Genomic DNA, 14,771 nt, shown 5'->3' with positions numbered 1-14,771 from the left:
AGCACCCCCACCTTGGCTAATGCCTGTTACACTGCTCAGCCATTCCTGCTTGACTGAATTCCTCTCTCTGAGCTGTTCCTCTGCCATAAATCACAGCCAGGAGCCCTGTCCTTACTTCTGTAATCTGTTGTAGCTCGGAACAAATGGTTGCAGACAGAATTGCAATTCCATGATGTGTTAGTGGCTGGCAGTCCAGCACCTAACAGCCTTTAGCACCCCCTTTTCCACTCTCCCCACTCCCTGCCTGGTGGAGGTGGGTGGATGGGGGATCTATTTGAACCTGATAAACAAAACCCATCAGTTCCAAGGATACAGTGTGCTAGACGGTGCCCGACAACATCCTCTACCAATACACTTGGCAGAGAAACTATCAATGCAATGCTTCTTTTAAAACATTGCAGGGAATATCTTGATGTTTTCTTATCCAGTTCAGAAAAGGAAAATGAGAACTCCCAATATTCAGGATCTCACTGAACATCAATGTACTTTGGAATTTATATCTGCAATTTTCCATGCATTTGTGCTTTTGGCCATGAGATACTTGCTCCAAGATCTTATGGTCTTTTGGCCTATGAAATATGGACTGTTTCTCTTTTTAAATACCATTTTATATATTGGGACTGATAATGAAGGCTGTATGATACCCATGTAAAAGGCCCATAAATCTTTCACAGTAGAGAAAATTTCTTAAATCATCAGGTAGAGGTTGTCCCAATTTTCCATGTTTCCCATCTTAAGAAGTTGCTTCACCTCTCTTTGCTAGCTATTACATATTTATTAAGTGCTACAGCTGTGTTTGTACAACGCATTTTCATCTTCAATTTTGTCCTTGAACAGTTTTTACCCTTAGCCATAAATCTGTCTGAACCTTGGGGAATCTCACATTTAAATTGCCTGATGGTTTTAGACCAATGTTATTGACTGGTATCCTGATTCATTTAGTACAGTCTCTGTTTTTTTCCACACCAGAGGCTCTTCAAATTAAGCCCATCTTGCTAAAAACCAGAGGACGGGTATTAAAAGTGAAGACTGAATATGAATGAAGAGTCTCAGCTCCGTCAAGGTGCTCGCATGAGACAAGACAGCTCTTTCTGAACGTGCCAGGGATGTCTGCTTTGGACTGCCACTCAATGACAGAGGAGGATTTTCCATAGGTTTCTGCCACTCCGCTGGGAATAGTACTGAATGAATAGGGAAAAGGCAAGGAAATTGAAACGTTTGTTTCTCTCTCAGCTTTGCAGTGTCAGCGTGGTCAGAAATTCCTCTTGTGCCTTAGGTTTCTGAGCTATACCACGTGGAGAAGGATTCCCCTGGGAAGTCTTATCTGTCTTCCTCTCATTGGAGGGATTGTCAGAGGCCTGCCTGCTGAAAACATCATCTCCTAAGAACTTTTTTTAAAAATGAAACAGCACCTATTTTGCCTAAGACATGGTTACCGGGAAGAGCACTAACTAGTTACTATGAGCTCCACACTGGTTTCCCTCAAATACTACCAACTTAGCCAGTTCCCCAAATGGAAGCAACACTCAAGTCAACAGGAATGGGCCTCAGAGTTCTGCTTTGCCAGGTGATAGAGAGCTCTGAAGTCAGCAATCACAGCATCTTGGTGATGGCCCATCTCTGCCTGGGACGTGCACCTGCTCTGTTCTGCAGGGAGGCACCACTGTGTCCTAGAGGTCAGGTGTGCCACTGGCAAATGACGCCCGCCCTGTGCTCCGCGTGCCTGAAAAGCCCTTATCACCCAGAACACTTTGGCAGAAAGCCACAGGCATGTCAGCATTGTCCTGGGCTTGGGCCTCTGCTTGACTAAATGCTCTTCCCCCAAAGAAATACCATACACACACATGGGCAACTTCTGAGCTGTGTGAGAAGGCCTATGATTTTTTCAGCTGTCGAGGAAGTGCATTATGAGATTGCACATGGCCCTCTGCTTCTTTGAGACATACTGTCACTGCTGTTTAAAAACAAACAAAACAAACCGGGTGGGACAGTAACAGTAAAACAAACTGTACCTACACATAAATACAGTGCGAGTGTTGGGCTGCATGCTCTTCCAAGTTTGAAGGGAGTCCACATGGGCTCCTGCCTGAGGGGGGAGGTCAGAGAACCTGCAGTTCAGCTGTGTCACCTTGTTATCAATGAGGTGTGGGAGCCTCAGAGAGCTGGCCAGGGCGCAGGGGCTTGGCGGGTGTCAGGGCAGCCTGGCCCTCTCGCCCAGCACTTTGACTCTCAGCTCTGGGCACTTTTTATTAGATCACACAACCTCTGCCAGAGCTCCTAATTGCTTGGCTATCAGAAAAGATACTTTATTGTTTTTTTTTTTTTTTTTTTTTTTTGCCTTCTTGCCATTTCTTGGGCCACTCCCATGGCATATGGAGATTCCCAGGCTAGGGATCAAATGGAGCTGGAGCTGCCGGCCTACACCACAGCCACAGCAACCCGGGATCTGAGCCTCGTCTGTGACCTACACCACAGCTCATTGCAACGCCGGATCCTTAACCCACTGAGCAAAGCCAGAGATCGAACCTGCAACCTCATGGTTCCTAGTCGGATTCGTTAATCACTGAGCCACAATGGGAACTCCAGAAAAGATATTAAAATATCAATTTACTCTTTCATACAGGAGTAGCTCCCAAAGCTGGGTCCCTACGATTCCCTGACTTTATCTAACCTCCCACGAGAATGCAAATATTTTGATCCAGTGGCTTTGCTTTTCAAAGTGACCCTGAGGAAATGATCCAAGATACATGGGAAGACAGAGCTATAAAGCTATTTGGGGGGTATTTTTCACGATAATGGAAAAATCAGAAAAACAAGAAAAGTCCAAATAGGATACCGGTTGAATAATAAACCTATAAAACAGAGTGCTAAGCAGTTATGAGAAATGATGTGTAGACCTCTATTTACTATGGTGGAGGGGTAGCCTAAACAGACTGGCCAATGAAACGAGCGGTTTTCAAAACAAAACAATTCCATTTTCAAGACAGGAAGTTTTTCCTTTTTTTTTTTTGGAGACATTCTATAACTAATACATATTATTTTGTTAAAATCAGTAAAAGTTATCTTTTAAAACCGATGCCCTTGGGGGCATGACTGGAGGACGAAGGCAGCCACAGAATGACAGAAGCAACATTTTCAAAACTGAGATTTGTGATACAAATTTTAGAATTTCTGTCCTAAGGGTTCATTTTAGAACATGAGCCTTTCATGTTGGTCCCCCAGAGCAGTTGGTGTAGAAAGCCGCATGGAGAGTGAATCCCAGGGTGTGAGGACCTTTGACTCAGTAGCTCACCAGGTGGGGGGTCCTGTCTCTGGACCTCCTCTCCCTCTCCTGGTCAGATTGGCTGAGAGGGGGGTGAGGACCCAGAAAGACAGACAAGCCTGTAGCTGCCATAGGAATATATCCCCATTTGGAGATGCAAAAGCAAGGCTAAAGATGCTAAATGCTTTTGCTCAGGAGGAATCTATTACTTAGGAATTTGGAAAAATATAATCGACACTTCCTTGTATTTTCTCCTCTTGGGTCTCTGGCAGGAGCACAAGTTTGTGGCTCCCTTTCCCCGCTTCAAAGTGGAAGCATCCATTTTTTGGGTGGGTGGATTGAGGAGAGATCAGATGGAGGAGAAGATGATGAAAAGGCTGAGAAAAAAAAAAACCCTCAGCTGAAAATAGTTTACTCTGTGGTAGGAAATAGAGGTGAACATAATTGACTGGATTTTACCGTATTCTGTTCAGCAGTCGAAATGGAACTTCAGCTGGCCGGGAGGTCTTAAAGGCTTAGTTCTAGCTTTTTGAGTTTTCAAGCCCAACTGGTCCTCCTGCTAGATCTACCTCAGAATCAGCTGGATCCAACACTTCTTTTATGAACGCATATAAACATATACACACACGCATATATATTTCAATGGAGCAGTTTAGTATAAACAGAGGCAAAAGATGCTGCAGTTAAAAGAATGTAATTTTCATATTGGGATGCTGGACTGGAAGGGTAGGAATTATGTCTTCTGCCCACTCAACTTATTCTCATCTGAATGTGTGTACCTACTATATTCTTATTCTTTTTAAGCTTCTTCAGTCTTAGGGGTGCTTATTTTCCTTTTGTCCTTTTCCTAATAGACCATAACCTTCTGGAAGTCAGGGCCTGACTGCTGTGAACTTTCTATTCATTCATTCATACAGTGCATTGCAAAGCACCATGGTGCGTGAAGTGCAGCTTTGCTGGACTAGCAGACATGGCTTCTGTTCTAAGGAGACAAAGAGTCCTCTCAGGGGCAGGCATGGGGCTCTGGATTTGCTAATTGATAAAACATAATAACCTCACAAAAGTTTTTATACACAAGGTCATAGAAAGGCACAAAGGATGCCAAGCTCTTCATGGCACATTTTGCAGTAACTAGATAACCTGGCAATGTGTTTCCACTCCATTACCTGTCACCACGGTGAGGGCTATTTCTGCCACCTGAGGCTCCTGATGGCTGGGAATGCTTTTCCCTAGTCTGTGAACTTCTCCACAGGGAAAGGGGATGGTGTTCTATTAGCATTTACCTGTTTTGTTAGTGCAGCTGGCTGGCAGGACAATTGATAATCCTCTTCCCTACTGAACCTGAGCTACTGCCTCAAAGATGCCTTCTAGAAAGAGGTGGGATACAAAGAAACAGAAATAAACAACCTCTGAAATATCACCAGACTCTGGGATTTCCTTTTCTACACCTGCAGTCCTACCTCCTTACTGCCCTGGCGGATCTCCCGTGCCGCAACCTCCTTCCAAAATCAACCAAAGGCAAAACCAGCAACAAAAGATGTCAAACAGAAAATCCGGTGGAGGGAGAACTGATGCTAACACCAGTCTCATGACAAGAGCATTTTCTCCTGCTGACAGCTCCTTTAAGAAACTTGGGGCCTCTTGGAGTTCCTGTTGTGGTGCAGGGGAAATGAATTGGACTAGTAACCATGAGGATGCAGGTTCGATCCCTGGCCTTACTCAGTGGGTTAAGGATCCTGTGTTGCTGTGGCTGTGGTGTAGGCCGGCAGCAGTAGCTCCAATTCTACCCCTAGCGGGGGAACTTCCAGATGCTGCGGGATGTGGCCCTAAAGAGCAAAAAGAAGAAAAAAAAAAAAAAAGGTGGGGCCTCTCAACTAATCGCCCAGCGGGATGCATACATCAAAGCAATTTACAAATAAAGCCCCTCTTACAAAATAAAGCCCCGAGGAGGGGGAGTCCTCTGTGCTTTCAACTACTAAGCATCCAGCTTTTTTTTCTTTTTCCCTTTTTTTTTGTTAGGGCCACACCTGCAGCATATGGAGATTCCCAGGCTAGGGGCTGAAACCTAGCAGGGAGCTGCTGCTGCTGGTCTCCCAGACATAGCAATGCAGGATCCAAGCCGAGTCTGAGGCCTCCACCACATCTCATGGCAACGCCTGATCCTTAGTCCACTGAGGAGGCCGGAGATCATACCTACGTCCTCATGGATGTTAGTCAGGTTTCTGCTGAGTCACAATGGGAACTCCAGCAATGAGCGTTTTCAACTGCTAAGAAACTCTATTCTTATAAGAGCTCCATGGGGCGATGCTTATTTTTAAACACATAAAAATTGACCATCTTAACTATTTTAAGTGTAAGCTGCAGTATGTCACCTATATACGTATTGTGCAACAGACCTCTAGAACCTTCCTCATCTTGCAAAACTCACACTCTGTGCCCACTGAATGATAACTCCCTCTTAATACTCCTGAGCCGTGGCACCATTATACACTCTAAGACTTGACTACTTTAGCACCCCATATAAATGGCCTCATGCAGTATTTGTGTTTCTGCGACCTGCTGATTTTGCTTAGCATAATGGTCTCAAGGTTCATTCATGTTGTGGCATGTGTCAGGAAATCTTTCTTTCTAAAGACTGAATAATGTTCCAGTTCTTCTTTATCCATTCACCTGTCCAACCATGGGCATCTAGGTTGCTTCCACCTCTTGGCTATTGTGTGTGAATAATGCTGCAATGAACATGAATGCAAATAGCTTGAAACCCTGTTTTTTTTTTTTTTTTTGTCTTTTTGCTATTTCTAGGGCAGCCCCCACTGCATATGGAGGTTCCCAGGCTAGGGGTCCAATCGGAGCTGTAGCCGCTGGCCTACACCACAGCCACAGCAACGCGGGATCCAAGCCGCGTCTGCAACCTACACCACAGCTCACGCAATGCAACGCCAGATTGTTAACCCACTGAGCAAGGGCAGGGACTGAACCCGCAACCTCATGGTTCCTAGTCGGATTCGCCAACCACTGTGCCATGACGGGAACTCCTCGAAACCCTGTTTTTAATTCTTTGCTTATCTACCCAGAAATGGGACTTCTGGATCATGTGGTAGTTCTGTTTCTAATTTTTTTGAGGAATCTTCATACCATTTTCCACAGTGGAGGCACCAACTTACATTTCTACCATTTGCGCACAGGGGTTCTAATTTCTCTACATCCTTGCCAACACTTACTATTTTCTGTTTAGTTCTTTCTTTGATAGTGGACATCAAACAGGTGTGAGGTAATATCTCATCATGCTTTTGATTTGCATTTCCCTGATCATTAGTGATGACCATCTCATTAGATGCTGGTTGGCCATTTGTACATCTTTCTGGTCCAACCACAGCACAACCAGGGGTTTTAGCCAGAGCTCCTATGTACCCTAGGACTTCGGGTATAGAAAGACTCACTTGGTTTCACTGTCTTCGACAACTAAAAGGCAATCAACATTTCACTTCTACGCTGAGTAAGCAGTGCATTTTTTTTTTTTTTTCATGGCCATTGCCTGATATTTCACTTTGAAAACAAGCTAAAGATATTGATTGCTGTATGCCCAGGGGTAATAAGCTATTGATGGAAATAATGGGAAAAGGCCAACTGAACAGATGTATTTCACTAGGAAAAGATAATTTTTCTCCCTGCTGGCATTTTCTATGAAAAAAAAAAGAGAGACATCTTGAATATAAAGAGATATCAAGAATTCCTGCTACTAGTTTTCTATTAGTGAATTTTCATAATAAATTATAAAACAATCCAGTTCATTTTTTGAAGGTGCTATGCTAATAAGAGACATTCTTTCTCTAGAAAAACCCAGTGAATGCAACTCCAAGTACTCATAAGAAAAGGATGGGTCCATACATTAAAGTTGGGATGCTGAGGGACAGCAGCCACTGTGTCACTACTCATCTGTCAAAGGCTAAGCCGGGGAGTGACACAGAGCTTGGAACAGACAATATGGCAAATTCTATATTCTCACTCTCCTTTCCTGACCTTCCCCTCACCCCCCATATTCTGTGCTCCTCCCTGGAGACCCTGTCTGCTGAAGCCGCAGGGCTCTGGTGCAACTGCTTGCTGTGAATCACTATTTGAATGTCCACATGCATCTTAAAATTCCGCATGGCTTTATAACCCCAGATTAGTTTACCACAGTACTTCCAATGCTAGTATTTGAAAGGAACTAAAACGCCATATAACTGAACCCTATCATTTGTACAGACGAGAAAACTGAGGCCTGAGAAGTTAAATGATTCTTCAAAGGTCACCCAGCTTGTCAACAGCATCATTTCTGAATTTTCCCATTTCTTTTTCCTGGCAATAGCTCTGTCATGTTCCCAAATAGTTAGGATCTTACCTGGGGATAACTTTTTTTTTTTTTTCTTTTTGCCTTTCTTGGGCCGCTCCCACGGCATATGGAGGTTCCCAGGCTAGGGGTCCAATCGGAGCTATAGCCACCAGCCTACGCCAGAGCCACAGCAATGCGGGATCCGAGCCGAGTCTGCAACCACTGCTCATGGCAACGCTGGAGCCTTAACCCACTGAGCAAGGCCGGGGATCGAACCCTCAACCTCATGGTTCCTAGTCGGATTCGTTAACCACTGAGCCACACGGGAACTCCAAGGGATACCTTTTTGCATCTTCCTAATTCTTAATAACTTGACACCATCAGTCACCAAGTATTAATGATCCTTCTTTCAAGATTCTCCTGGTATTATCACTTCTCCTGTATTTCACTTCCATTGTTTTCAGCATCTCATTACCCCATCCCTGAATTTCCTGTTAATGTAAAAACCTCCCTATCTGATTTCCCTCCTTATCTGATCTACTGGTGATGCTTAACTCTGGCTGCTCAGTATCCTGACCTGGGTCATGCTTAAAAAAATGCAGCAAACCTTCTACCACCATTACTCCCTGAACGATTCTGGTTTAATTGGCTTGGGAAGAATCTTCTACCAGTATTTTTAAAATGCAAGTTTCCAGCTGATTCTAATGAGTAGCTAGGCTGCCATAGGTCACAACTACCTATTTGAGAGAAAACACCTTACAGAAACAATAAAATTTAGATTAACCAGAAACAATTACCTGGAACATTCAATTAACCAGTTTTCTTCCATCAACTCTTAACAGGAAGCAATAGATTACAACAAGCAAATACACAGGAATTTATTTAAAAAAAAAATAAACATCTACTTATGATATAGCTTGAGAAGATCAATGGAGATTTGGACTATCCTCCTATGCCTTCTATCTCAACAAAAGCCTATGGTGAAATCTGCTCACCTCCTCTCATGAGCGCACAGAATCACACTCCTGAACAACCACTGATAAAAAAGTCCGGAACCTTCCAAAATACGTATTCCATATCCAAAGACATAAGAAGAAACCCAGGGAAAGTAGTAGGAGGGGCACACTTCCATACCCTGCGTGGGCCACCCACAAACTAGACAACAGTTATATCGCAGAAATTCTCCCACTGAAGTGAGAGCTCTGAGCCCATGTCAGGCTCCCCGACCTAGGGGTCCAGCATCAGAGGAGCATCTAGAACATTTGACTTTGAAGGCCAGTGGGGCCACAGGAGCTCCACAGGACTGGGGATAACATAGACGCTACTCTTGGAGGGCGCACACAGGGTTTCACATGCACTGGGTCCCAGGGCAAAGCAGTGATTCCATAAGAGCCTGGCCAGACCTACCTGCTGGTCATGGAGGATCTCCTAGGGAGGTGGGGAGTGGCTATGGTTCTCTCTGGAGTCAAAAAAGCTGGTGGTGGACAAATCAGGGACGGTTCATTAGGTGAACTCTTGCTGGAGGCAGACATCTTGCTTTGGGTCTTTAGCAACAAGACGGGCCCACCGAAAAGCCTGTTTGCCTCAGGCCAAAGAACCAACGGGCTTGCAGAGACCCGCTCCTCAGCAGACAGACTGCCTAATAAAGACTTCCTGAGCCCACAGGCTGCCTGTGGCTACATTTGCTCCCGGCTAGACACGCCCCTTTGACATGGCCCTACCTACCATTGGGCCAAGACCCAGCTCCACCACCAGTGGGCAGGCACCAGCCCCTCCTACTGGGAAGCCTGAACAAGCTCTAGACTAGCCTCAATTACCAGGGGGCAAACGCCAAAGCAAGAAAGCTAGGATCTGGCAGCCTGGGGAATCCATTATCCAAAGGCAAATCAGAAGCTACCCAGGGCGTCTGGTCCCTGGCGCTTAGGTGATGAGAGACACTGCACTGCTGGGACACACAGGACACTCCCTACCGAGAGCCACTTCCCCAAGGTTGAGAAACCTAAACATAACTAACTTCCACATACATAAAAATACAAATAGAAATTTAGACAAAATGAGATGGCAGAGGAATATGTTCCTAGGAAAGAACAAGATGAAACTCCAGAAGAACCACTACATGACATAGAGATAGGCAATCAACCCCGAATTTACTATCACAATGATCTACTGATGCTGCAAGACTTATATTCATCCACTTACTTGTTCACAATCTCTGCAAAGCACTGTATTAAGAACCCAAGGTAATAACTGGCATTCAAACTCCATAAAGGGGAGAAACTACGTGGATACTGACGACCATGTTGCAAAGCAGAGAATAACAGGAGACGGGAGAGCTGTGTGAAGGACTCCATGGGACGTCAGAGGACTGAGCGATTACTTCTGACTGGTGGACTTGGGGAAGAATTCATGGAGAAGGCAGTCTTCAACCTGGTTTTTGAAGGAGGACATGATTTGGGGAAAGGGTTTTCCAAGCCAAGAGATCAGCATGAGCCCAACCATGAAGGTGAAAATATAGGACAAGGGCAAGAGTTCCAGCAGAGCCACAGCACAGATATACAATAAGATAGTGAGAGAGAAGAGATAGGGCTGATTTGAATGGGGCCAAATTAGGGATGCTCTGAGGACTCATTTGTTTGTGTGTGTGTGTGTGTGTGTGTGTGGAGTGAAAGGTCTTCAGGTGGGGCAGTGTGAGGACAATCAACCGCTCTGGCATCAGTGAGCAGGGAAGACTGGTCATGGCAGTAGGGAAAACTAGAGCCTACTGACCCTGTGGCGTGGGCCTGAACGGGAGTAGAATTACAAGAGGAATGGAGGAGAGGGCCCTTGTGAAAATGAGAGATGTAAAATCACTCAAACCGGGGACCTTGTTGTATGGATGTGTGTGGAGAGGCACTCGACATGGTTTTGAGTTGAGCCACAAAGAGGGTGGATGGTTTCTTAATTAATAATCAGTGATTCAAGAGGAGAGTGGTTTAGGAGGAAAGATCAGGAATACGATTTGAGCACATAAATTGTCTAGCAGGCAGTTGGAAGTCTTGGGAATGAAGTCAGAGATGACAAAACAAGACATTGGAGTCATCTGCATGGTGGTGACCAGGTGGAAGCATCAGAGCAGATGAGATCCTGGGGGAGGGCTGGGAAATTCAATTGTGCATCAATCCAGGAATGTAACAGAATACATTTGAGACTGAATTCAACAAGATGGTGATTAAAGAGTATTTTCCGCAAACCACGGCATCCCGATTTTCTTAAACATTCCCTCCATACAGTGTCCCTTTAGGATGGAAATGATCTTATTCATCTTTATACCTACCTCTCCCGCCTTCTGAAAAACCAAACTAGAAAAACCTGCCTTAACTCCATGCCACTACTAGATCAAAGAAGGAGCTCTAATTATCTGAGGTCTCACGGGGTGGATTCCCAGCTGGGCCCAGGATGCGGGGTGGGGACAGGGGAGGCAGATGGCGAAGGCCCTGCAAAGAAGCAGCTGAAGGCCCTTTCCCACCCACAATCCTCACAACATTACCATTAATTGAGCCGTTAATTGAGCCCGACGCACCTGCCTTGTGCTCAACCAGGCAGGAAAGGGTGGTTCTAGGCCCCGCCCCTATCCTAACCCGCTTCCCAGCCCATTTCCGGGCAGAGGTCTTTCTTCCTGCAGCTTCCCTGAACCCTCTCTCTGGCTTCCGTCAGTCTTCTCTTCTGGGAGAGTTTCCTGCCTCTCCAGATACTCTTCACCACTCCTCTTACTTGTCACTCAAATGAGACCGTGACCCAGGGGCCTCTCTTCTCTGTGCATAGTGGGGTCTCTTGGGGAGAGAGCTCATCCTTGCTCCAGGGCTGTCCCTGCAGGACTCCAGAATGCCCCAGCACTTGAGTATCTTATCCAAGTGCCCTGTTTGTGGGCTACTTAAGTGTCCTTCAGGCACCAGAAACTCCACAGGCCCAAAGCTAACTTCATTATCTTTCTTCCTAAACTTGCTCCTTCACCCATATGGTGTCGGCTCTACCCAAACCTGGGCCACCTCCTGATCCCTGGCCCTTCCCTTCATATTCATTATTTGCCAAGTGTTGTCACTTGCATCAATGAAAGGTCTGAAATCTCTCTAAATCCATTCCCAACGTGCTATTTCCACCACACTTTCCTAATCCCGGTCCTCACATCATCTGTTTCAGCATTGACAATAACATTTTAACTGCCCTCAGTTTCCTATAAAAATCACCTTAAATCCTATGGAGAAATGATTCCAAATACAGATAGTGTCACTCCCCACTTAATTTTTGATGACACCTGCTTCAATGAGATTCAAATTGCTTTGAAGGCATGGAAGACCCTTTTCATGGAGCCCGGCTTTAATGTTCTTCCAGTTGGTCCTGCACCCTCTCCCACAGAGCCTGTGTGATAGCTGCCTTACCTCTTGCCCATGTGGGTAATATCACAATTGCCACCCAGGCCCAGATAAAAAGTCAGCTCTTAGGCAGAGCAGAATCTTCTACAGCTCTGCCGGGCATATTTAGGGTACTGTGTCTTTGGGTTCTTCTCACTCCTTAGCTGATGCTATTACTGGTCCCATAATCTGATTTCCCCCCGTCACCCCTCCTGCTTGGGAATGCATAGAGAGAGCTACCCTCTCCTGTTTTTATCTCCCCAGCACCAAGCAAGATGCCTGATAGATGCTATTGGAACTAAACTGATATCACAAGGAGGCCTCTGGTTTTTTTTTGGGGGGGGGTTGTTTTTTAGCTTTTGAGCTAATGGATCTAGTGAGTTGGTTCAGGTTCCCTCACCTCCATGGATCACAGACTAGTTAAAGCGAATTTATGACAAGCATATACCTTTCTTTTGTCAGAAATAGAAACCTTTGCCTCTTTAAACCATGGTCATTGAACTACATTCCCCCAATAATTATCCCAGTGCATTGCAACTGGCTCCTTTATGCTGTAATTTAGGTTTCTCCTGATTAGTAACATCCTTGACAGACAGACGCTTTAGAGAAATTATTCATTTACAATGTCTATTTTTGTGGACGTCCTCAAGGAATGATTGTGATGGTTTATGTGAGCGTGCACATGCTTGTGTGTGTGTATACAGATACTTATATCCACATAAATGTATTTGATAAGGAAGTGTTCAGCAATAGGCTAATTCAATAATTCATTTAGTGAATAATATTGCCTTTCATTCTTAATCTAAACCAGTCCTGGATGGCAGCCAGCAGGGTTATTAACAATTGGAGAATATATTACGGAAAACATTCAGAGGGCCAACTTTAAGGATTTTGGCGGAGAGATGCTTAGCCATGGTTGCAACAATGTAAGTGGGGTAGAATCAAATAAGAATTGAGAAGTGTGTCAGTCTGATTTCTGCTTCCACAGCTAACATGGGGACCAAGCATGAGTATCAATTACTGCTGAAAAATCAAACTGACATTTTAAAATCCTGGTTTTTAAAAATCTTGGCAATGGTCACAGACCCACTGCAGAATTTGAGAGCAGACATGTGGGCTGCTCTAGGGATGTAGCTGAGGGGTGAAAAATCGCTTGAACCATATTTGCAAGGCTACCATCTACATTCTGCTTTACTTAAATATAAATATGTAGGGAGTTCCCGTTGTGGCTCAGTGGTTAACGAACCTGATTAGTATCCATAAGGACACAGGTTCAGTCCCTGGCCTCACTCAGGGTTAAGGTGAGCTGGTGTTGCTGTGAGCTGTGGTGTAGGTTGCAGACACAGCTTGGATCTCGTGTTGCTGTGGTTGTGGTGTAGACCAGCAGCTAAAGCTCTGATTGGACCCCTAGCCTGGGAACCTCCATATGCCGTGGGTGTGGGCCCTAAAAAGACAAATGTGTGTGTGTGTGTGTGTGTGTGTGTGTATAGTTTATATATTAAATATATATTCGTTATATATATATATATATATATATATATACACACACACACAAACACAGAGTTTCCTTAAGAATTTTTACCAAATGTTAGGCTACAATATAGCCAAAACTTGAGAATGTTCATTTTGAAATACTGCTTAGATACAAACTTATGACTACTTTAAAAAAAAAAAAATCACAACTGCTTCTTTTCCGTGTTAAACTTGGTGCATCACTGAGCATGGGGGAAGGAGAGTTAGAAGGTCTGGTTCTGACTGAATAAATAAGCCGGCGCCAGGCAGGCTGGGGAAGGAGCAGGAGGCCAGGTGCAGTTCTGGGTTCCTAGGGCTAACATGTCTGGTGACTGTGGCTCTCTCTGCCTGTCGCAGAAGGGGTGGCCTGGGTTGGAGCCAGCCAAACTTGGGCTGAAAGGAAATAACCTTGTGTTTGTCTTCCCCACACCTTAGTCCAAGGAGGACTTTCTGCAGTGGATGGGGGTAGAAGTGGCCTAGTGCTGCCTCTGCTCTAAGTACCCTCCATGCCCTTCCTTCCTGCTGGGGCTGCTCCAGGTTGGACCCCTGAATTCAGTGCATCTCTGATTTTCCTGAAACCACAAACCCTGTCCTTACCACTTACAAGGTCTCAGCTAGAAATACTTTCCAGCACTCTAGCAGTAATTAGACAAGCTACTATGAAAGAGAGCATCACACATCAGTTAAAAACATATGCAAAACCAAAGCTCATTAGAGAAAGATAATATTCATGCAGATTTTACAAACCGTGTCTTTAGGGTGGCCCAATAAGTAGAAATATGGGGACCCATGCTTGTCACTTTTCATGCACATGGAGAGACTGGAAGGTACCATTCCTAAAGGAAGGGGAGGAACAGCCTAGGACCAATCATTAGAATTAACAGAACCAGTGACAAAGATATAGTATTACTGTTAGAATCAAGATTGCTTAGTATGTTTAGAGCAGCTAAATAAAAATCATCTAAGCAGTAAGAATAAAGACTTTAAGTAAAGCTGACCCTATCAAGCATGCAGCAAGTGAAATTAGTGAAAGACTGAGCTACATGTGTATTCCAAAATATATTTTCTTTTTCTTAAAATATTGAGGGCATCCTGAGGTGCTTTTAAGGAGGCACACGCACACACACATTTGAAATGGGAACATCAGAGCTTTGCAGAATTTTCTCACAACGCTCTCGTGTTTTAGCGAGATCAGCTGTCATTTGAGAATCAGTCACAGTAATCATTTCCAAATTTTGAAAAATCCTCGAATTGAAGACATGGTGTGCTCATGTTTATATTTATGTTTTCTCTAATA

At 44.7% G+C, this 14,771-nt stretch overlaps 1 protein-coding gene across 13 annotated transcripts in view; it reads right to left on the bottom strand.

Moving 5' to 3' along the window:
• MAGI2 (membrane associated guanylate kinase, WW and PDZ domain containing 2) overlaps positions 1–14,771 on the bottom strand; it is a 1,324,507-nt gene that overhangs the window by 43,069 nt on the left and 1,266,667 nt on the right. For 3 of the 13 annotated variants that reach the window (XM_021102536.1, XM_021102539.1, XM_021102540.1), the window contains one exon: positions 14,222–14,310. The exons of 9 other annotated variants lie outside the window; for them this stretch is intronic. In XM_021102536.1, coding sequence (XP_020958195.1) covers positions 14,222–14,310 — 89 coding nt within the window. Of the gene's footprint in view, positions 1–14,221; positions 14,333–14,771 lie in introns of all 13 variants that reach the window. One more of the 13 variants, XM_021102537.1, reaches the window with a different exon arrangement.

The sequence above is a fragment of the Sus scrofa genome, chromosome 9 (genome assembly GCF_000003025.6).
Source record: "Sus scrofa isolate TJ Tabasco breed Duroc chromosome 9, Sscrofa11.1, whole genome shotgun sequence".
NCBI classification, from domain to species: Eukaryota; Metazoa; Chordata; class Mammalia; order Artiodactyla; family Suidae; genus Sus; species Sus scrofa.
Note: the sequence above shows the minus strand (reverse complement) of the source record. Positions and strands in the feature narration are given on the sequence as shown.